The following is a 23,871-nucleotide window of genomic DNA, read 5'->3' on the forward strand; positions in this document are numbered from 1 at the left end:
TTTGTGTAATGCAGTAACTCAGTCACAGTGAAGACCTCTGAATGTTCCATTCCATTTTTAATTGCCGGAAAACAAAAATTTACTCATTCATCATGACCCCATTGCATGAGTGCTGATTTGCATGTGTAACTGCAGACTTAATGATAAACCAAAACATTTCTTCAGCTGTAGGACATATGTAAACTATAAGATTCATACAAAGACTTGAAAGTTATCTCTTGTCTTCTCTCTTTTTCCCATTTTTACAATCTACAGTTGAGCGGTTTATTATCAGATGGCCCAGAAAGTAATTCGTACTGCAGATCATTTCTTCTACATCTGCCAATGCTTTTTATGTATGAACCATGTGTATGTGCACCAAATTTTAGAATCCAGGTATAACTGTAGGGTACTCTATAGTTGTTTGGCCAAGTCTGTTCACAGTTCAGAGCAAAAAAAGGTAACACTGTGTCCAATAGGATTACACCTAATAAAGCAGTTGGAAGCAACTCCCCCCAGTTAAATTTGCATTAAAATTCAATCCTCTTTATTACTATTGCAAGGAAATTGTAGATTATTATTACACTCTGACTAGGCTAAAATTACTTGCTAGTTGAAACTAAGTACCTTGTAAATGAATTGCTCCAGGGAGAGGTCACATGTGAACTATCCACAACTACCAATGTTCTGTAACAAGTGTCGTAAACAGCAGCTAACATACATGAAACAAGTGTCATTGAACAGCTGTAATGCTGAGCTCTGTGAACAGACTGTTTATCTGTCACGGACCACAGGGACCAATCTTAAACACAAGAGACAACTGACAGTGATTGTGGCAATGTTGTTGTGGCACAATACAGGTGCAAGGGAACCCATAACTAAGCGAAAGGAAAAATTATAGTGTAGCCAGGCGTTTTCCTTCCAAGAATACGATTTAAAAGTCTGTATTACACAGGGTTTGAAGTGGAACTTTTTACAGCTACTTAAGTCACCATTCGTCTTCCAAAATATTAAAAACACTCCATACCCCACAGGTTAGGCCCCCTCCTACAAACTACTGTATGGATGCCCTTGTACAGGTGTCAATTAATAAATTTTAATTGGGCTACAATTTCGGTGCTAATTCATAATGCTTGTAATATATAGCATTAGAGTATTTTGAATGAAACATAGTCACTTTATAGTTAGTGAGTAATCTTATTAAAATATTGAAAGAACTTACCAGTGATAGCAAAAAAAAATGAAAGAAAAACTTGATACTTTGTTTGTTGCAAACTGTAGGTTAGAAATGCCACAAAGTGAAGAAGCATCTCAGTCTTCGAGAAGCATGGAAAGACAAGGTGTTAAGGTTGTTGAAAATAATGTGCCCTGTATTATGGCCAAAACTGGACAGGTAAACATCACAAATGTGAGGCAGAATCCAGATGCAAGACTGGAGGACACCATTGAAGCAGTGCCTACCACAATTACCAATCAAAGTAGTAGTAAAAAGCCTGTGAAATTATCAGGTGGCAATTTTTCAATGAGAAAAAACTCTAATGAAGATCCAAACACTGCTGCAGAAGCAACCAGCTCAGGAGTAAACAACAGATTTGACAGTGAAAAAAAAAAAATCCCTCATTGTAAACAAGCCAGATATGGACATTAACAAGTAGCTGAACGTGAACACCACAGAAGGTGAAAATACGAAACAACAAATCAACCAAAACTGCTGCGAATACAGCACAAGGAAATAAACTGTTGTACAAGACTGTGCTACAAAATGGAAAAGCTAGTGAACAATATAAGCCTACTTAGAAGCCTACAATGCAAACATTTGGAAATGTCAGTACTAAAAACTGAAATAAAGTCATAATAGGTCCTGACGATGAAAATGGAATGCTGTATGGCGAAAAAAGACCCAGGATTCACCTTAGCAAACTAAGAGGTGGCACAACAACTGATACTGTAACTAACTTCTTACAGAACACTTTCCCAAGTCACAACAGCTTTACAGTGAAAATCTGGAAACAAAGGGATTAAATAACAGCTTCAAAATCGGTTTTCATTTTTACTTAAAAGATAAAATAATTCACAACAGTATATGGTCCAAGAATGTTTGATAAGGCATTTTTTATTCTGGAGTGCCCCAGTGAGATAAACATCCAAGACCAAGATATTCCAGTAAAAAACGAAATGTCACCACTGAACAGAATGCAAGCTTAGTTATGGCTAGTGCAAATGTGCAGTGCCTTGGGACAAAACTCGTTGCATTATCATTGTTTGCTGAGGAAGGGAGACAAAATATATTATTTATAATTGAACACTGGCTGGCCCATATAGAAATAGAATACTATGGGCATATTGAATATCTGGAAATGGTGGATGCATGATGTAGAGACACTTCTCTGCATTGTGTTGTGTCTATATACAAATGGTAAGCTCAGTGACAAGAAAATTGATGAAAGATATGTGGACTTGGCTCTATAATTAGCTGCCGTGGGGCTGCCAGATGCCAAAATAATTGTTGTTTGTTTGTACTGTCCCCCAAATGGCAATATTCAAAACTTCATCAGCAAATTGGAAAGCTCCCTGTGTCATCTAGTGTGCCTAGGAGCAAAAATTGCCTCATGTGGAGACTTCAACATCCATATCGGGGAAAGTAGTGACAAAGATAGAGCTTTTAAGGACTTAGTAAGCAGCTATGGACTGTTCGTGGCAAGTTATCTACCAACAAGAGGGGGTGTCTGTTGTGATACTGTTCTTGGAAGCCTATATAGTTGGGAGTACAAAGTAAGTGTGGCTGACCCTATGCTTGGGCGTCAGTCATGAAGCTGTGAACAAACTCAGGAAGTACTCATCAAATGCCCTGCTGGCATTCAAATTACGTCTTCAGAAGTAGAGCTATTAGAAAGAAAAATTTAGGTGGTTTCAAAACTGCAGTGTCTTCTACATACTGACATCATATGTGTGAAGATTTGGCACCAGATGATACATTTGGTTCCATGTTCCAAACTTTTAAAGCCAAATTTGATAAAACTTTTCCACTTAAACCCAAGAGAGATCAAACTGCCAAATCAAAATACACAAAGAAAACTGTTGAAGTAAAGAGCTGGTATACCTCTCTTGCTTAAATTCTTGCTGTCCAGATGAATTTAATGAATATTTTATAAACATAGTAGAATGCACAGTAGCTGGAATTCTTACCATCAGAACTGATCCTGCAGTTGCTCTGAAATTTGGTAATAAATGCAGCATGGTAATGTGGAAGAGTGTATCCAAAAGACATAATAAAAATAGTGGCATCATAAACACTCAGGGAGCCCTGTAATTTATGGGAACCCAGTACTATTTTAAAAACTATAGTCTTCTAAATTGCTCAACCACTGTCAGTAGTAATAAATAAATGGCTCCAGGCTGAGGAATTTCCAGAATTCCTGGCAGTTCACACACAGAACCAGTTTACAAAAAAGGTAATCCACATGAAGTGTCAAGCTATAGGCCTATATCTATAATCCCATTGCTAGCTAATGTCATGGAGTCCATAAGAAAATATAAGCTGTTAAGTTATTTGGAAGGAAATAACCTCTTTTATGATGCACAACACGGCTCCTGAAAGGGCAAGTCAACTACAACAGCAGTACCCAACTTTGTTATAAATGTAAGTCAGGGTCTTTAAGACAAGGAGTCTATAGCACTGGTACTCTGTGAGCTGAGTAAGGCATTTGATTGTATCACACGCAAGACCCTTCTCAGCAAGCAAAAATCATTTGGTATTGGGGGAGCTGTTCTGCAAACTCTAGAGCCCTACCTAAATAACAGACAATAGACAGATTCTATCAGTGCAAGAAGCAGAATCAGGTGAAATGACGTTAAAATATGGTGTGCCACAGGGATCGTAGCAGGGCCCCAGTTCTTAATTTTCATTAATGACATTGGCTCCAATGGGCACACCTTGTGGTTTGCAGAGAACACAACTTTGTTCTCAAAAGGGGACAATGTACTTAAAGCAGCTCAACAAGCAGAAGTACTATTCAGTGAGGCCAAGACCTGATTCCTTATGAATGAGGTGAAAATCAATGGAGACAAAACACAGAGGATGAAATGCAGCCAAAATGATACAGCAGCTGTTGACCTTCTGTTTTTTTTTTTTTCATTGATAGAAAGTTAACCTGGCAACAGCACACTAAACATGTATGTTCCAAACTCTCACAGGTCCTGTATCTCTTGAGGAAACTAAAATGTGCTATACCACACCAGTGCCTATTAACGATTTACTATGCAATGTTCCAGTCACATCAGCTATGGGCTGTTACTGTGGGGCCATTGTGCAGGCTGCAAGAGTGTGCTTTTACTACAACAAAAGAAGACAGTGAAGTGATGATCGTTTCCTCAAGCCAAAAAAAAAAAAAAAAAAAAAAAAAAAAAAAAAAAAAAAAAAAAAAAAAAAAAAAAAAACACGACCATTGTAAACCAATTTTTTACAGATTAGGAGTTCTGACCCTTTTCAGCCATTATATTTTCAGTTGCCTTGTTCATACAAAGACAGATCGCGCATACCACAGAAAGAGAAATGAATTTCATCAGTGTAGCACTCGCTATAAAGACAGCATAGAGGGGCCAAGATGTCAATTAACTAAGACGCAGAACAGATTCCCAACGGTGCCCCTAAAATTATTTAATGCTTTACCCAAGGATATACAGTCACTACCAGTTGAACAATTTAGGACTAAAATTATGTGTATACTAAAAGAGCAACCTTTGTTCAGTGTAGAATAATACTTCCCTGGTAACAGAACAGTGTCTGTCTGAGCTGCAACTTGGTACCAATGGCAACAGCAGCAACTCTTCTATTTTACTACTTGATTATCTTATTATTGTAACGTATATTGTAATCTACTTCTTAAATATGTTTTTTAGTGCCCATTTTAGTATCAAATTGCAATTCTTTGTTTTAATGTGGTAATATTATTGTAAAATTGACGCTGCTGTCCAGCCATGACTGGTGAATGACAAAGAACTGGTAATAAATAATGAAATAATATTACATTTATTATCCATTTCAGGTATGCAGTCTTGTGATTAGATTAGATATTGATACAGATTTGCAGTTGGTGTCAACATCACGTAAAACAAAAAGTGTTTCCAAATTCACTTAGATATTAACTTTCATTTTACTAAGTTGCCAGTGTTACCTGTAAGTTCCAATGTATTCTTTCTCAGTAAATCTTCAATCCAATAACGAATGAAATATGACATGTCACAGAAGTGAGCTCTACAATCAGCAGGTGTGTTTTGGGTGAGAGTGGGGTGAGCGGCGCTAAAATATATTATCCTAGTGGGAGTCTTTTTTGCAGTTTCCTCCCACCTACTTACTTGTAGGATGTTTGTGTAATTGTATAGTAAAAGTGCACTTATGGTGCGGCAGCTGTTCCATTGCATGCTGCAATTGGTAATTGTTTGTATGGTGAAGTATGAGAAGTGGACAAGATGAATGATGAGTCAGATGATTAGAGAAGATGGCTGAACCGATGACAAAATAGTGTTTGATAAAAGTTGTCACGATATGAAGTATACAAAATTACTTGGTGCCATAATGGAAAATATTGTACAGAATGTTGTCATATAAAACAGAGTATTCCATAAAATTTGACTGTACTCTGAGGTTCCTGTGTCACACAGCTTTGCAGCAGTGTACCACAGGTCTCTAGAAGAGCGTAGCGTTCCAAAAGATTGGAAAAGGGCACAGGTCATCCCTGTTTTCAAGAAGGGAAGTCGAACATACGTGCAGAACTATAGACCTATATCTCTAACGTCGATTAGTTGTAGAATTCTGGAACATGTATTATGTTTGAGTATAATGACTTTTCTGGAGACTAGAAATCTACTCTGTAGGAATCAGCATGGGTTCTGAAAAAGACGATCGTGTGAAACCCAGCTCACACTATTCGTCCACAAGACTCAGAGGGCCATAGACACGGGTTCCCAGGTAGATGCCATTTTTCTTGACTCCCGCAAGACGTTTTATACAGTTCCCCACAGTCGTTTAATGGACAAAGTAAGAGCATATGAACTGTCAGACCAGTTGTGTGATTGAATTGAAGAGTTCCTAGATAACGGAACGCGGCATGTCATTCTCAGTAGAGAGAAGTCTTCTGAAGTAAGAGTGATTTCAGGTGTGCTACAGGGGAGTGTCGTAAGACCGTTGCTATTTCACAATATATATAAATGACCTTGTGGATAACATCGGAAGTTCGCTGAGGCTTTTTGTGGATGGTGCTGTAGTATATCGAGAGGTTGTAACAATGGAAAATTGTACTGAAATGCAGGAGGATCTGGAACGAATTGACGCATGGTGCAGGGAATGGCAATTGAATCTCAATGTAGACAAGTGTAATGTGCTGAGAATACATAGAAAGAAAGATCCTTTATCATTTAGCTACAATATAGCAGGTCAGCAACTGGAACCAGTTAATGCCATAAATTATCTGGGAGTAGGCATTAAGAGTGATCTAAAATGGAATGACCATATAAAATTAATTGTCGGTAAAGCGGAGTATGGATGTAGATGTAGAAATCGGGACATTTCAGAAATACCCCACAAAGTTTTTGAACGATTATTGGGCTACACTACAGATCAGTCGTTCACCACAGCCACGTTTCCTCCAGTCACATCCATTGGCTTCACCAACTCACAATCAAATTGTAACATTTCAGCCTAATCTCTAACTCATACTATGCTACAGATGGGTCCATCACCACAACCGGTTTTCTTACACTCACATTCATTGGCTCTGCCAACTCACAACCAGAGTGTTACATTTCAACCTAATCAAGACCTCAGGCCACACTATGGGTCAGTCTGTTACTGCAGCTAGCTTTCCCCCAGTCACATTCATTGTCTACTCCAACTATAACAATAAAATACAAAATAGTATCCCAAGAAATTTTGTCACATTTCAAGAAACATACAAGAAGTACAGATGAAAACCATTAATCACCTCTATAATCCATAATAGCCAGATTAGTAATTGTCAGTCTCATTCTATTTATGTTGAAAACAAAATAATCAATTCTTATCCCCCCCCCCCCCCCCCCCCCCCCATTGGCTATGACCAAAGGTAACAGCAGAATGCAGCAGAAGAGATGCTTACACCATAGATGCACTTTAACCTAATTGTATACTGTGCTAAAGGGTAAATTGAGCATACGCTGAACCATTTTCTGCCCTGTGGTTATCAGAATTGGAATCCCTGGGCTAGAGTGTGATAGTAACTCCCTCTGGAATGAAATCTTGGCTGTAGTGACAGACTGACCAGTAGCAGAGCCCGAGTTCTAGAGTAGGTTGGAAGGTAATGGAAGGTAAAAATTTAGTTGTAAGTTCACGAAGTCAACAAACGTGAAAGCAAAATAAAGGTTTTGGTAACAGAATAGTCTGAAGCAAAGCGTGTTGGCCACATTAGCACCATGTTTAACCCATTTTGCCATATTTTACACACTTTCCATTATAATAATTAAAACACCAAGGTAACTTCAGAAAACCTATTATGGATCACGGACAAGTTTGTAAAAACTATTTTGTTGCTTGTTCTTTACACATATCATGCATATCTAAAAATTATGAGATAGTACCCAAACTGTATGTACTCACCTAGAGCATCACCTTTCCATAGCAATTTAACATCATCAATCAAAATGATGATCACTGTTATCCACAGTCTAACCTCTTTGCTCTTTCTGGTGGGATTAAATAGATGGTGTCAATTCCATACAATACTGCAATGCTCACAGTAAACAAAGGTAGGCAGTGAACCAGTCTTTTGCTTCGACCCATATCATTATTACAGTAGTGGGCATAAATTACCCCTGGAAAGCGATTAGGCCTATATGTAAAATGCCTGCCATAATATGAATTACTTTGCATGAGCTGTGCCACGTTGACATAACCATTAGTGTTGTGGCTGACCTCCAGCAGGTCACCATTTCAGATCTACTCACCAACAAATACTTGTTACTTATCATTTATCATTTCTAAAAGGTTCTTGTGTTCGTAATGTTTGTATGTTCCAGAATATTTGCTGTTTGTGTAAATAGCAGCACTCTCTTTCCAGGAGGCAGTTCTTCTGTGTCCATAACACCTGTGCTTTTTCAGTGCTAGGTGTTGTTGTTCATTGATGACCCTGCTTTTGGATATGTACTTGATTGTGGTTACATGACATTGTTTGGTGTAGATGCCACATACTGTAAAGCATTTACTTACGATAGCTCCAATTAAAAAAGTAAAAGCCATCACCTACACAGACAGGAACTATTATACAAGCAGCACATCATTCCCAACGTCTGTATATTTAGGAGACCAGTTGACTCCAAAACAATCCTCTGTACATCAGACATCCATCATTGCTTTCCAAATACTCTGTTCAGGACACGGCAAAGTGGCCGAAAGGATTTGACTGAGGCACCAAAAACAACAGGTAGCATGACACAATGTGTTTGGCAAATTTGTGCTTTTACTTGGATGGAATAGCCCAAGAGTGGTTTGAGAACAATAAAGAGAAGCTTGAGAGCTTAGGATGATTCCCTGCTGGACTGAAGAAAACTTTTGGTGACATTCTGCAGCAAGTTCACTGAACAGAACAACAATTGAACAACAGGGTGCGTCGTGGAGAAACAACACAGTCCTACATACAGAATGTTTTGCCCCTGTGTAACATTGTGAATAAAAATATGACAGAACATGACAGTCTCACACTTTATGGAAAGAGTCACAGAAGGTGAGTACCAAGCTCATTTGGTAGAGGTAGGAATTCATCAAGCACTGCCAACACATCGAGAAAATGCAACAGATAAAGAACTGGAAATAAGAGACATGACCGTCTCCCATATGTGGTCCCTGTGACAGTTGTGGGAGACCCGCCATTTCTACACCTGTCTCATATGTCAGGTAGTGAGAGAGGAGATACACCAGTTCATGGCGGCCAGAAATCTCTGATCAAGTACTCAAGAGATAGCAGCCATGAATGTTCAACCCATATGTCGAGACGTAATTGACAACCCAGCATCCAACCAACACAGGTACACCTAACTCCTCCACCAAGGATAACACCATGCAGAAGAACAGACATTTGGAGAATGGAGGACAACTTACTGATATATTTCTACTATGGATGCCATGGACTTGTCCACTTCTGCAAAGAAAGAAGATAACAGTTAGTTAACTATTATGCCACACTCTTGTCACTGGGTGGACAATGCATAGTTCGGGGAGAAGTGGGGATGATGATACGAGATGATGACACCGACCCTTCAGAGTGTCCTTCCTGTGGATGAATGTAGCGTTTGTGTGTCACGTACCAACAACTGAACACAATCACAAAGAAAGATGTCTACCCATTGCTATGCGTTGATGATATCACAACAGTCCTATTCACGCCTGTCTAATGCAGACAAATATAATTGACCTGTGTGGCAAAGCCCATCACCCCACCCTGTACGAGGTCACTCACCAACATGAATCATCTGTTCCCATCATGTTACCAAGGTTCAAGCCACCCTCCTAACAGCTGACATCAGGAAAACTTAAGTGAGATGACCATTTATGGAAGTGAGACTGCGACAGATGCAAATCTTGCATGGGTGACGATCACTAAGACATCAGGGAGTCTCAGTAATATCTTCATTGATGGCCAACCTATCCGGGCACAAACTCACAAAATAAATCTACATACCAGTGATGATCATAAGCATTTTAGATGATAAAACAGAACTTTGGTTCATTGTCTTGAAAAGCAATTACTCATCACTAAAGGTATGTGCATAGGAATAGCCAAACCAACTCAGGATTGGAGGCTCAGTACCATAGACAAAGATTCGTCCTCCAGTACCACCACAAATACTGCGGTGTAAGAAGCTACTATTGAATTACAGATAGGATCTAGCCTGATCGAGGAACAGTGTTGGCAAGCGGTGGCCATTCTGCAACAATTTTCAGATCCTTTCAAATCTGAAGTGGAGGAAAGGCGGACCGAGCAACCCATGGTAAAAATCCATATCAACACTGGGGATCATCCACCAGTTAGCACTCTTGTCACTGGGTGGACAATGCATTGTTCGGGAAGAAGTGGAGATGATGATACAAGATGATGACATTGACCCTTCAGAGTGTCCTTCCTGTGGATGAATGTATCGTTTGTGTGTCACCTACCGACAACTGAACATAATCACAAAGAAAGATGTCTACCCATTGCTATGTATTGATGACTGTAGACTGCTTGAAAGAAGCAAAGTATTTATAAATTATGGACGTGCAGAAAGGCTACTGGAAAATTGCAAGCGCCGAAGCTGACAGGAAAAAGAAAGCATTTATAACATCTGATGGCCTCTACGAGTGGACTGTGCAGCACTCCATCCACCTTCAGGTGCATGATGGACAACCTGCTTCTACATCTTAAATGGAGGACATGTCTTTGCTATCTGGAAGACATTTGAAGAACATCCAAGTCACCCACCAAACATGTTGAAGTGTGTGCAGACTACAGACCTCCACTAGAGTCCAAGAAAAGTGCCTGTTCATCACCCAGTGAAAAAAATATCTTGGAGCACATTGTTAAGGGCAATGGAATCTATACTGACCTAGAAAAAATAAGAGCAGTCGTAGATTTTTCCGACTCCTTAGCACGTTCGAAATGTGAGATGGTTTCTTAGAACGCACTTGTACTACTGGTGATTCATAAAGGACTTCTGTACCAAGGCACATCTCTTCCAAGAATTACTGCAGGGAGACTCCAAATTTTCCGAGAACTACCGTATTTACTCGAATCTAAGCCGCACCTGAAAAATTAGACTCGAAATCAAGAAAAAAAAAAATTCCCGAATCTAAGCCGCACCTGAAATTTGAGACTCGAAATTCAAGGGGAGAGAAAAGTTTTAGCCGCACCTCCAAATCGAAACAAAGTTGGTCCATTGTAATATGAGACACAATTTAGGTCGAATGAATGACGATACAGCTACAGTAGGCTCGAGTCGTAAGCTTAGCAGTTAAGCTTTACTAGGCAGCCATTGCTATGCGTCACGCGCTCCGTCCGTACATATACGTGTACCTTTCCTTTTTCACGTGCTTCGTCTGGTTTTAATTAATTGCTTATTTTGCTTTGATCTGGTAAGTGCCGTTCTGTTTGTTATAGGTGTTTGCGTCACTCTAAGCTGAAAATGCATTACTGTACTGTGTCATGAATTGTTTGTCGCATTCTGATAATGAGTGTTTACGGCCTGTCCCTGCTCGCGGCATGGCTTGTTTTCGTGCGCGCTACCGCCGCTTACAATTAAAAAAGAGCGGAATTGTTTCATTAGCAAAACAATGGCAAGAGACTGCTATTTGTTGTTACTTACACTGCTGCTTACTTTGATAATGATCAACAAGAACCAAATAATATATTGCTTTTGATAGACGACGTTCTGAACGAGAGTTTAGCGAAAATTTTTCTCCGTTTGAAAATCTTTGCAGACGCTTCTTTAGTACATTACATTCTGCACAGAAATTAGTCATCTTAGATTTAAAAATCTAGTCAATTGTCGTGCTTCATTTCTGCCTGTATCACTATTAGGCATAAGAATAATACGAATATAAACATGACATGATATGTATATTCTTCCGCGTTTGCTGTTGTCTCACCCTAGTTTCGTAGTTTATTCGGCAGATAGGATTTAAATGAGATAGCAGCAAACACGAAAGAATACACGGCAAAATGTTTATATTCGTATTATTCTTATGGCGAAGAGAATACTGTATGTGATTCACAATTCATAAAAGTTCCTATTAGCAACCATCTCTTCTCACAGGTAGGAATAAATTCAGAACGTAGCGTTGGCCATATTGACAAACATCCCAAACAGTCTTGCCAGTCGGATTTTCGTACTACATTGAAATGCTGCTACATTCGAAGATGAACGATACGGAATTTGTATTAACTTCGTTGGATAATGTATAAAATGCAGTGGTCGAAACTCGGGGCGGAGAAGAAGGCTTGTCTTCCACCCTTTTTTTAAATTTATTTATTGACGCGGAGATTTTGGCGCTAGTATTTATCTTTGTGCTGCAAAGCATGCCTATGCAGCGCTACATATATTCGACGGCAGAAGTCATTTGTGGCGGCACCTACCAACATTTTTCAGAACTTGCGCTTACTTTGCACTCGATTCTAAGCCGCAGGCGGTTTTTTGGATTACAAAAACCGGAAAAAAAGTGCGGCTTAGATTCGAGTAAATACGGTAAATGCAAGAAAGGTCTTTCCTTGTCCTTAAGGAGGTGCTAATATCATTTTCAGCCCTAGCACTGTATGATGAGAATAATGAGACAGAACTTCGCATTGAGCTAGCAGGTATGGAATAGGTACAATTCTAGTGCAAATTCGGGTGATGGCTTACGCATCCAGAATACTCTCCAAGTCTGAGGTGAAATACTCTAGAGTGTTTGGGCCATCGGCAAGTAGTGGTTGTATTTATTTGACAAGCCATTAATTGTTGTGGCTGATCACCATTCCCTATGTTGGCTGGCTAGCCTGGGGAATCCATCAGGTCATCTGGTGAGGTGGGCATTGGGGCTTCAGAAATACACTGTCACAGTGGTATACAAAAGTGGATGTAATCACGAGGATGTCATCGTCCTTTCAAGGTGTCATTTGGCAGAATGCAGCAGTGTGGATGAAATCACAGTCAACTCTGCATCAAATGACATTGCTGCTTATCGTAGGGAAGATCCAGCATTGTTGACCATCATAGGAACCATGAAGAAGAGGAACCAAACGAAGAATAATTCCATGTAATAAACAGAACACTGTATTGGAGGAACTATGATTAAGTGGGGTGAAAATGGTTGCATGCCATCCCATATCATTCTTCCCTTAATTATTTCCACAATTCTCCAACATCTAGTCACGTGGGATTTGTGAAGACTCTAAACAGAATCAGATGCACGTATCACTGGTCAGTTGTTACTATATGTGAGCCACCATAAGGAATACCACAGTTGCCTCCAGCGCATCTTAAACTAGTTCCACCTGCAGCAGTGCCATTTTATTAGGTCAGAATCAACTGCTTGGGAACATTCCTGAGTTCAACAAACAGGATTCGGTGGATAATAATCTGTACTGTCTCACACACAACACTATCGCCAAAATTGTGCTGTCTGCCAAACCTCCGGAAATTGCAAGTTGCCTTATAGGAGACAAAATTTTTGAGGTACAGAACACTGTGTGTGATGATCTCTGATCGTACGAAAGTTTTCAAATAAAGTCTAGTACCAGAAGTAATTTTACCTTGTGGCCTCACCTACAGGATGACGACAACCTACCACCTAGAGATATTTGGCCTCACAGACTGCTTCAACAAGGTGTTCACCAGTATAATCTTGACATATGTTGATGTCGACAGAGAAATGGGATACAGAAATGCCCTTTGTGACGTACGCATACGACACAATAAAGTAAGCTACTATAGACATGACATCATTCTTTTTGCTCTGTGGTCACTAAGCTGGGATGACAATAAAGACACTGTTCCATTTTCAAGTGGACAGTATTTATGATGTCTAAGTGAAACACTTCATCACAGAAACTGAAGAATCGAGGCAGCTGGCTTGCATACAGATTCTGGGCTCCCAGAAGGATGATACAGAGCTCTGTAACGACAAGCCTGGATAATGTCTGGGAGACACAATGTGGATTTTTATGCGTGTGCAGAAAGTGAGCATGTCAGAAAAGTTACTAAAATGCTGCTTTGGGCCATATCGAATCTTTTGCCACTTTTTAGACATTGCATACAAAATAGACCGTTATGACCCTTCGTCGAGAAGACAAAAGTGCAGAGACATCGTTCGTGTCCTGCATATGAAGCCCTTCTACAGTCCTGAGCTGCAAGTCAATGATCAGAGCTTCTCATTTGAGGAAAATGAAGGCTCACTCAGTTATGACAAAGCTTCAAAGGGAGGTGTTACTTTCAATGCTCATCAGAATAAGATGATGTGACAATACGACTTGGAACGCGAGGATCCTCCAGTGCTGCAGTACAGAAGACCGCTGACAAGAGCTATACGTGGGATGCTGCAGTCAGTTCCAGTGAGAACTTCTGAAACAGCAGGTTTTCTCGAGGAGTGGGAGCTACGCGCCGAGCTGTGTTGCATGCAGTGTCAGAGTAGTGGTTAGCATCGCTGGCTGATGAGTTGCAGTTCACCTGTTCATATCTGACACCAACAAATATTTGTTATTTAGCATTTATCATTTCTATAAGGTTCTTAAAATCTCTTGTGTTTGTAACATTTGCATATTCTGGAATACTGCTTGCTTGTATAAATAGTAATAACCTCCATTCACGTGGCACTTCTGTTCTGTCTGTACATTATTATTCATAATAAAAGTGCATTCAGTTGCAAAGTGTTGTACCACTCTGACCATCCTGATTTTGGATTTGGGCTTGACTGTGTCTGCGACATCACAATATTTGCTCTCATTGCAACCAGACTGTTACCTATCAGTCTAACTGAGAACCCAGGCCTCCCTAAACATCAGTATTCCACCCTAGCTAATATTTTATATTCACATTCATTGGCTTCACCAGCTCGTGGCCAAACTGTCATCTTGCAAACATACTTAAAGCTCGGCCTTTGCTACAGATCAGTCTGTCAACACAACCTAAATTTAAAAAAATATAGAACTAAATAAATATCAACAGAATCCTGTTCTTCCTCTGTTTCTGTATATATGCCATTATGTATCCCATCATAATTATATCATGGGTCAAAGCCACCGACCATTATTGTTAGTATCAACCAGTCCCAACGTACAGGCTCCATCTTGCTCTTGTAGAGAAATGGTACCTGTATTTTGTGCTTAATACAGAACATCTGCCAGCATTTGACATTATGAAAAGAAATATAAATGTCCAAATGCTTCATATATTAGAAGTTTTTTAAACTATTCCTGTAAGGAAACAATGTGGATGTCCACTATTGATCTAATACTTCTACATAGTCTGTGTTTGTATAATGAACGCTTAATGCTAAAGTTAATAAGAACTGCTACAGCTGTATTTAAAGTACATTTATTACATCACAATGGGTTTTGTTCTCAAATGTCTTCAGTTGACGCTGAAAATTTGCTGGCAGTGTTCTCAAATTGTGATTTGAGAAGCCTGATCATATTAATTAGCATTAATGGCACATTCTGGAACACAAGCACACAAACACTCCAGCAACTGCCTGATACAATTAGAGCCAGTAGTAAGTGAGGGAACTTAACTTGGTGTGTGTTCTACACTGTCCGGACATTCTTTCCACTCCAACTGCAAGTGGCATCCAGCATCATGAACTTTGTTTTCCACTCCAATTCCGAGCCTCATTTGACTCAATTTTTCGTAGCTGTTGCATGCACCTTTCTCATATCTGGCTGTACCAGGCCCAGTGCTGTAAAATATGTCCATCTATGGAAGCCTGTGTTAATACAGTATCGAACTGTAGCAGTTATGTTGAGAGGAAGGTAGTAATTATTATGTTCAACTTAGTAGGCACAAAATGGCTAGTTCTTTGTGCACCAGTTGTTTCTGAGGAATTGAGCGAAATGCCTAAGTGAAAATGAGACTGACAATGATTTTGATGATAATGATTCATTTGTAAACAACTTGAGTGAAGTGTCAGTGGAACAGTCCACCCTGAAGAGTTTTGAAAAATAATACACAATGTAAAGTTTTGTATTGCAGTGCACTTTTTGTTTCAATTTATACCCTAATTGTTGGGGTGCAAAAAAGTTAACATGAATCAGCTGTGGAGCACAGAATGGTCAAGACTAACTCTTAAAAGCAGCACAGCAAATTTTTCATTACAAACAGTGCCTGAAAATGAAGTAAAACAACCAAGTTTTATTACACAAAATGCTGATATTGCACCATTTATATATTTCTCATTATTAGGCAGTTTTGGCCTTTGCCCATTTTCAGTTGTGATGTGCGTGTCACATTTAAAACCTGCTTCGTGCTGTGTGGGGACTGACACTTATTCTCTCTCTCTCTCTCTCTCTCTCTCTCTCTCTCTCTCTCTTCTCTCTCTCTCTCTCTCTCTCTCTCTCTCTCTCTCTCTCTCTCTCAATCATCATCATCAGTCATACTGCTCTTCTTTTTATACTTTCCACACTCACTTTTAGATCTATTTGGTATGGGCCATACAGGTGTTTGATAAACAGTCTCCTTTGTAGGTTGACTGAATTTTCCAAATATCGTACTAATCACTTGAAGTCTACTATCTGCTAAACCTAGAACTTAGTCTATATGATTGCTCCATCCATTTCATAACCCCCACAAATTGCTACATCTGGTTATTTGTATGAGTGGACTGATTCCAGTTCTGACTTTTTGATATCACAGTCATGTGATACTATTTTCCTACATTTTGTGAAGTGGCAGGATATTACATTTCTGTACATTTAATATACCTGCCTGAAAGAAACAACCACCACCTAGCAAATCTCGTTTGTAGAACCCAGTGTGGGCAAGTTGTTTAACTTCCTTGCAGATTATAACTGTTTGCTAGGCTGGCACTTGATCCTAAAATCTTGCCAAACAAGGCAATACCTAATCTGCACAGTTCCTGATTGCTCTAATATATGTAGCCCCAAAGGAAGCAAGAAGGCAACAGGCAGATCATCTGATGATTATTGAACTACTTCATATTTTCATTTCAGCTCAAAAACGATACACTGATCCCACAGCTCTTCTTTTGGGACTTTTGCTTTATTATTTAATTTTGAAATCCAGGTGTTCCTTGTCAGAAACAATTGCTATCAATGTATTTAATATTGATTCTTTGTGGACTTGATGACAGAAGCTCTGTACCATGAGATGTTGTATGACAGCATGCTTAGGCTTTTGGTATACATGGTGTCCAAGCCACTCGAGTGCTTTATTCTACCCTAGAACATCTATAAATAGCAGTTGTCCTTCATCTCCCTCCAGTCTCCCCTCTCTCTGGCTTTGTCTTTACAATGAAATGGAAACTGAATGTGCACTTTTCAAATGACTGAAAAATTAGACATCAATTGGCCATGTCAGAAGCATCTTATTAATATAACAGAATGAAGAAAAATTTAATGTGCATTTCTCAAAATGCTCCATACAGAAATTGCCAACTGTTGGAGATATGGTAATGAAGACACTACAGCCACTCCATTGGTCACTTCATAAAATTTTCCATGTTCAGTGATCATTAGACAAGTATATCTGTAGCGTGCTCCTTCATTTCTGTTAGGCGTACAAAGCATAAGACTTATTTTTTTGACCACTTGAGGCAATAAAAGAGTTGCTGCGCCCCTATTTGGGTATAGCCTTGGTTGCGGTGTCCTCAGAACTCGTAACACCTTTGTATGTACAGAAGCGGACCATATGTACAGTTTCCTAACTTTGTGCAAAAAGCCAAAAACACATTAAAAAACTAATAACTCGATAAACTAACAGTTTGGTGAGTATAGCGTCACAAATAAATCTAAATTCATGTTTCATGAAAACATAAAATTTATCTGTGAATCTAGCAACTGAGACTCATCAAAGAGGTCATAAACATCAGAATTTGCATCAGTATTTCAATCGTGACATTTACTATATGCTAAGTGATGCATGGAAGCAGGCTCTCATAACTGAGAAGCAGCAAAGATATTCTCTCAGTTGTTTACATTCTAATGAGAGCAGTGGCACAGCTAGCTTCCCTTCATCGAAAATATTGACATGACCAATTAGGCTACTGGTCGTAAAAAGCCACTGCATAGGCAGTCACAAAAGTCAGTTACTCCTGATGAATATGATTAAAATATGTAACTTATTTCCTTGTCATTCTGTCCCTAACAAACTAACACAAATTCAACTTGTTTTACATTGCAACAGAACTTCTACAGTAGCTGATGTTGAAGTCAGGCTCTGACAACCACTGCTGCAATCATGCAATAATTTTTAAAGCCAAGAGTGCATTTAATTTATTCTATTATCAGTATGATAACTTTTTAATTGATCTAAAAATATATTTCCACAAATTTAAATAATGAAGGATATAGGATCCTCACAAAAGCAATGTTAAAAATTAACATCAGTAGAGCACCTCAGCACCCTCCTCCTCAGTCCGTCATTTAGCCAGAAGGTGAATTTCATGACACACTTGTCACGTGATAATAAGAGCACAGAATAGCCATGGTTTATTTTGAGTTGTTCTGAAGATGGAACACATTATTCTGCAGGCATCAGTGCAGTGTGAAGGGTAAGGGTATTTCTGGTTCTGACAAAAGTCTAAAACCCAAGAAATGACTCGGATGGCATACTTGGAATGCTTTTATTGAAATAAAATGATACTGCTATAATAAGGTAACCTTGTTTCCCCAAGACTTGTCTAATATTTTCTGGTAATGGGAATATGAAGTGAAGTGTTCGAGAATGGTTGTTACCTGCTATGAAAGCACAGAAGACTGAACTGTTTCAGCAGTTCAGTAGATTAAGCATAAGGCTTACTCCTTCAACACTCAGCAATTTTTTGTGGATTTTTGTTAAATTTGCTGCATAATTTGATGGCTGCACACATCCTATGTCATACTAAAAACGTGTGAACTGTGAATATGCTGTAGTTAGAAATAGTTCTGTTGACGGATGTAGCGTTTAAATAAGTTGTGTTGATTGATTGAAAACTGAAACAATTTCATCACCAGTCTAGAATTGTTTGTTTCTTAAATCACGTAAGAGTGAGACAAGAGGTTCTGACTTTCTGTGCATAAAAGACTGAGCACATGGCTCCTGTTTTCCGCAAAGAGAAAAAAATGAAGTTGATATACTGTTAAATTGAAAATGAATTAGTATCCACATTAAATTGTAATTTTTTTCAGTTATTTGTTCAGGTGTGCTTTGTTTGGCCATCATTTGATTAAATTGTATGCGAACAGCAAAGTCTTCAAACTTAAGCAGTAACATTTTCACATCCTTCTCACACAAAACATTATCATCATTTTGTATGTATCTCATTATTAATTATATAACTGTGTGTCAGTTTCAGTGAAATCTGTTTTTCAGAAACTATATAAAGAGGTCCGCGAAGACTGTACACGTGCCTTGGATTTAAATCCAAAATATGTGAAAGCTCTCCAGAGACGAGCTAAGGCTTGTGAGCTGACACATGACTTGCAGCAGAGCTTGGAAGATGTCACAGCAGCCTGCATTCTGGAGGGTTTCCAGAATCAGTCCAACTTGCTCACTGCTGATAGAGTCCTCAAAGAACTGGGTATGCATGTACTTATTCAGGTTGCATTTTAAATATATATTCAGCTATACTGAAAAGGATATATTGCTACTCGCCACAAAGAAAAGGCAGTGGGTCACATACATACACAACGAAAAGACTAGTAAACATTTCAGCTTTCAGTGAAAAGACCTTCTTTGAAAATAGAAAGCATGGAAGTAGAAAGCACACACACATTCACAGAAGCGCAATTCGCGCACACATGGTCACTGTCCCTGGTGATGGTGTACCAGTAATGATTAAGTTAATTCGTGTGTTTTGTTGTAATTTTCTTGTGAATCTTAATGTATATACAAAGTTAAAAGCTTTATTGTTATTAGATGTTGCAGTACACATTCTTAAAAACTGCAATTTGGTGCTGTTCAGTTACCTAAAGCAGCAGTGGTGAGCTGCGTTCTCTAGAAAATAACTAAGTCATTTTAAAGATAATGCATTACAAATTCTTACAGTTCAGATTATTTATAATTCTTCTGATAGATGACAATTTCATATTAAAAAAAAATTGTCAGGTAACCTATTTTATGATTATTGGAGTACTTGAAGATTTGTTCACTTGTGATGTTGCTGTGGAATTCTTAGTATTTAATTTGCTAGAGAGAGGTAAATGGGTCTTATTTTGATTCCCAATATGGTACTTTCATGTCATTGATATGGAACTTACAGATTATATAGGCAATGGAATTTTGATGTAGAATCATTCTAGTTGATACTTTACAAAGCTGCTTAGTTCAGGTTTTTTGCTTGATGTATGGATCACATTCACAACAGTTTGCTATGATATAGAATGTTTCGGTAGGTTTACAAATAAGGATATATTTTCTCTGTGAAAAAGTCTTCATGTTGAGCATTTAAAAATTTATCTTTAGAGTAGGAGTAGTTGTCAAGCAATTTTATCCACCAGCAACTTTTATTTCTCAAGAAATGAGGTCAAATATATTTATGGGCAAATTCTATGCTCCTTCCTGTTAAAGAGAAAGGTTGCGGATAGTGGGGGCTACTTCTGGTCATACTGTTATTTGTTGTATTTATGAAAGCTACTATTATTTTCAAACTACGCTTGATTCTTCATAACAAACTTCATAAGAGGGTAAATACATTGTGAGTTATTGTTAGTATGCCCTTTTTACCTTCCTCAAATGAAAAGCAAGAATGGACACAAGATATTACCCTTACAGCATGTTTCTGGGCAATGAGTACTTTGTGTTTATAGCTCAATAAAATCATTCATTGTGGCATCACTGAATGTAAAAATGCAAAGCAAGCTCATTTTGTAATATTTTAATCACCAAATTAAGCAGTTAAACATATAAAAAATGTTGCTTAACACGAGTATTAAAATTACCTGTAGCATTTGATCTACAGTCACACTTGTGATCAGTATGCACACTCATAAATTTCGACCATTGATTTACATACTTCATTTTCTTGGTGCTGTATTGGTTTTGACAATATTATATGTTTGCTTGTACATTTGAATGGTGTGTTTTTTAAGTTTAGTAATAGACCATTAACCAATGAATTATGATACTTGCATCATCAGCAAAGAGCACTATTTCTCCTTTATTACTCTCATAAAGAAGGCAACAAGAGGTAAGGTCACAGAATTGAAACCTGTGGAACTCTAGTCCTAATTTGCCCCTACATTGAAGAAGATTCATCACGAGAGCTGCATGAGCTGCCTAAATTACCCTTGGCTTCATATTAGTTAAATATGAAGTGAATCACTTACTCATTATACACTGGAATCCATAAAAATTAAGCTTATACATTGATACAACAAAAGTCATTTGATACCCCCTTATATCATATCAGATTTCCTTTTGCCCGATGTAGTGCACCAACTTGATGTGACATGGAGTCAGTAAGTCATTGGAAGCCCCTGCAGAAATACTGAGACATGCTGCCACTGTAACCATTTCACTTGCTTGAACTGTCCAGAATGTTCTCCAGACCAGTTACGAACAACTTCCTGACGAGCATTTGATACGGTAAACCATAGGGTACTTCTTAAAAAGTTAAAATCTTACAGTATTGGGATCAAGCCATGAATCTTCTAACCATGTACCTGTTGAATCATAAGCAAAGCACTAAATTGTCATACAAACTAGATAATAAAATCATGAACTCCCAGTCCACCAGTGAACCTGTATTACAAGGCGTACCACAGGGCTCAATCCTTGGACCCTTTCTCTTCCTTATATATATTAACGACATTGCACAACCCATTAACTCCCATATTGTAAGCTATGCAGATGACACGTCAATCTTATTCTATGGGAGCGAATCTAAAGAGCTAGAATCTCTTGCTGCTAGTGGTGTAACAGAAGTAACAAAATACTTCAATGATCAGGGACTCAAGGTGAATGGCACCAAATCTCAACTACTGACATTTAAAACAGGTAGTTCTCATCACAACAATATGAATAGTGTGTGTAATATCTCTGCAACAGAAAATGGCAACTGTAAGTTCCGGGGTGTATATGTTGATGAAAATTTGCGATGGACATACCACATTAATTTCGTATGCAGAAAAGTCAATGGTGCCATATATCTCCTCAGCCAGCTCACAGAGATAGTTCCTAGCCAAGCACTGAAATTAGTATATTATGGAACACTTAACCCCTTTCTCAATTACGGAATTGAACTATGGGGCTGTGCAGCTGATGTACATTTAAAAAGAATACTACTGCTACAGAAAAGAGCAATAAGACTTATACATGGGATGGGACATAGAAATTCATGTCGTGATGTGTTTGTACAGCACGAATATCTGACAATATATTCTCTGTACATCTTCAAAATAGTTGTATTTTTTATAAGTCAACCAACAGAAGCTATCAAGGGCAGTGATGTACATGATCACAATACTAGAACAAAGTGTAACTATTTCCGTAACAGAACAACGTTAAAAATGACTGATAGAAGCCCATATATCAGTGGTTTGATTTGGTATAACAAGCTACCAAACTCTCTAAGAACAAACACGGGAAATGTTTTTAAAACAAAATTAAAATCTTTTCTAATAGAAAAATGTTTATATTCTTTCAATGAATTTTAAGATAGTGATTGTAACATGAGGCATTAGCATATCAGCTGTAAAGTGATAAATGTAAAAAATAGACATAAGAAGCAACAGCTACAGAATATAGTGTATTTTATAAGTATAAATATAGCCATAGTATTAAGTCTGACGTTTGCAAAAGCCATCATTACGATGGCTCCACACAAAGAAAATGTAAATAAATAAATAAACTGTGGCCCAGCAGCATGGCGCATCGTCATCCATAAAAATTCCATTGTTGTTTGGGAACATGAAGTCTGTGAATGACTGCAAATGGTCTCCAAGTATCTGAACACAACCATTTCCAGTCAATGTTTAGTTCAGTTGGACCAGAGGACCCATCCCATTCCATGTAAACACAATTCATACCATTTTGGAGCCACCACCAGCTTGTACAGTGTCCTGTTGGCAACTTGAGTCCATGGCTTCATGGGATCTGTGCCACACTCAAACCTTTCCATCAGCTCGTATCAACTGGAAAACTGGAATCTGGAATCATCTGACTAGGCCACAGTTTTCCAGTCGCCTAGTGTCCAACCAGTGATGAAAATCCCAGGAGAGGAGCTGCAGGCGATGTCGTGCTGTTAGCAAAGGCACTCGTGTTGGTCGTCTGCTGCCATAGCCCATTAACATCACTTTCCGAATTGATATGTTCGTCATACATCCAATATAGATTTCTGCAGTTATTTCACGCAGTATTGCTTGTCTGTTTAGCACTGACAACTCTATGCAAATGACGCTGCTCTTGGTTGTTAAGTCGAGGTCATCAGCCACTTCATTGTCCATGGTGATAGGTAATGTTAGAAATTTTGTATTATGGGCACTCACTTGACACTGTGGATCTCGGAATATTGAATTCCCTAATGATTTCTGAAATGGAATGTCCCATGCATCTAGCTCCAACTACCATTCCATGTTCAAAGTTTGTTAATTCAGGGCGTGTGGCCATAATCACGTTGGAAACATTTTTCATGTGAATCACCTGAGTACAATTAATAGTTACACCATTGCGCTGCCCGTGTGTACCTTGTGTGTCCCATACTGCTGCCATTTGTGTATATGCAGATCACTATTGCATGACTTTCACCACCTCAGTGTACAACAGGATGTTGTGATTTGCAGCCAAATGCCTTAGGCAAATCATAAGAAGTGCCATCAGGTGGACTCTTGCCTGTCAGATACTTTAAATACAACCCCCCCCCCCCCCCCTTTTCCTCTCATTCTTGTGCTTCTGCGTTTGAGGATCCTCTTTTTACCTCTTCCTCCCTGTACACTCCTGAAGGCTGGCCCATGCATATTGATGTGTAAAAGGTGACTGGGTAATGCATAATTGCCAGCCCCGGGTCAACAGGTATGGTTCGTACGTACCCCTGGTACAGGCCAGGCCCAGGGAGGAGTGATTGCCTGAGCTGTAACCTTCCCAAATTGCCGATTGTACCCTCTGTCAGGTGTTCGGGAGGTGTGACCTGAGGTGTGAACAATCACCTAAGGCGGGTGCACCCCCTTGTGAAGGGGCCCCCAGTTGGAAGGAGCGCGCCATCGG

At 38.9% G+C, this 23,871-nt stretch overlaps 1 protein-coding gene across 1 annotated transcript in view; it reads left to right on the forward strand.

Annotated features, from left to right (window-relative positions):
• Positions 1–23,871, forward strand: part of LOC124802790 (mitochondrial import receptor subunit TOM70) — a 63,009-nt gene that overhangs the window by 838 nt on the left and 38,300 nt on the right. Inside the window, exon 3 of the mRNA XM_047263791.1 lies at positions 19,042–19,249. Coding sequence (XP_047119747.1) covers positions 19,042–19,249 — 208 coding nt within the window. The remainder of the gene's footprint in view (positions 1–19,041; positions 19,250–23,871) is intronic.

This window comes from Schistocerca piceifrons, chromosome 6, assembly GCF_021461385.2.
Source record: "Schistocerca piceifrons isolate TAMUIC-IGC-003096 chromosome 6, iqSchPice1.1, whole genome shotgun sequence".
In the NCBI taxonomy this organism is placed as follows: Eukaryota; Metazoa; Arthropoda; class Insecta; order Orthoptera; family Acrididae; genus Schistocerca; species Schistocerca piceifrons.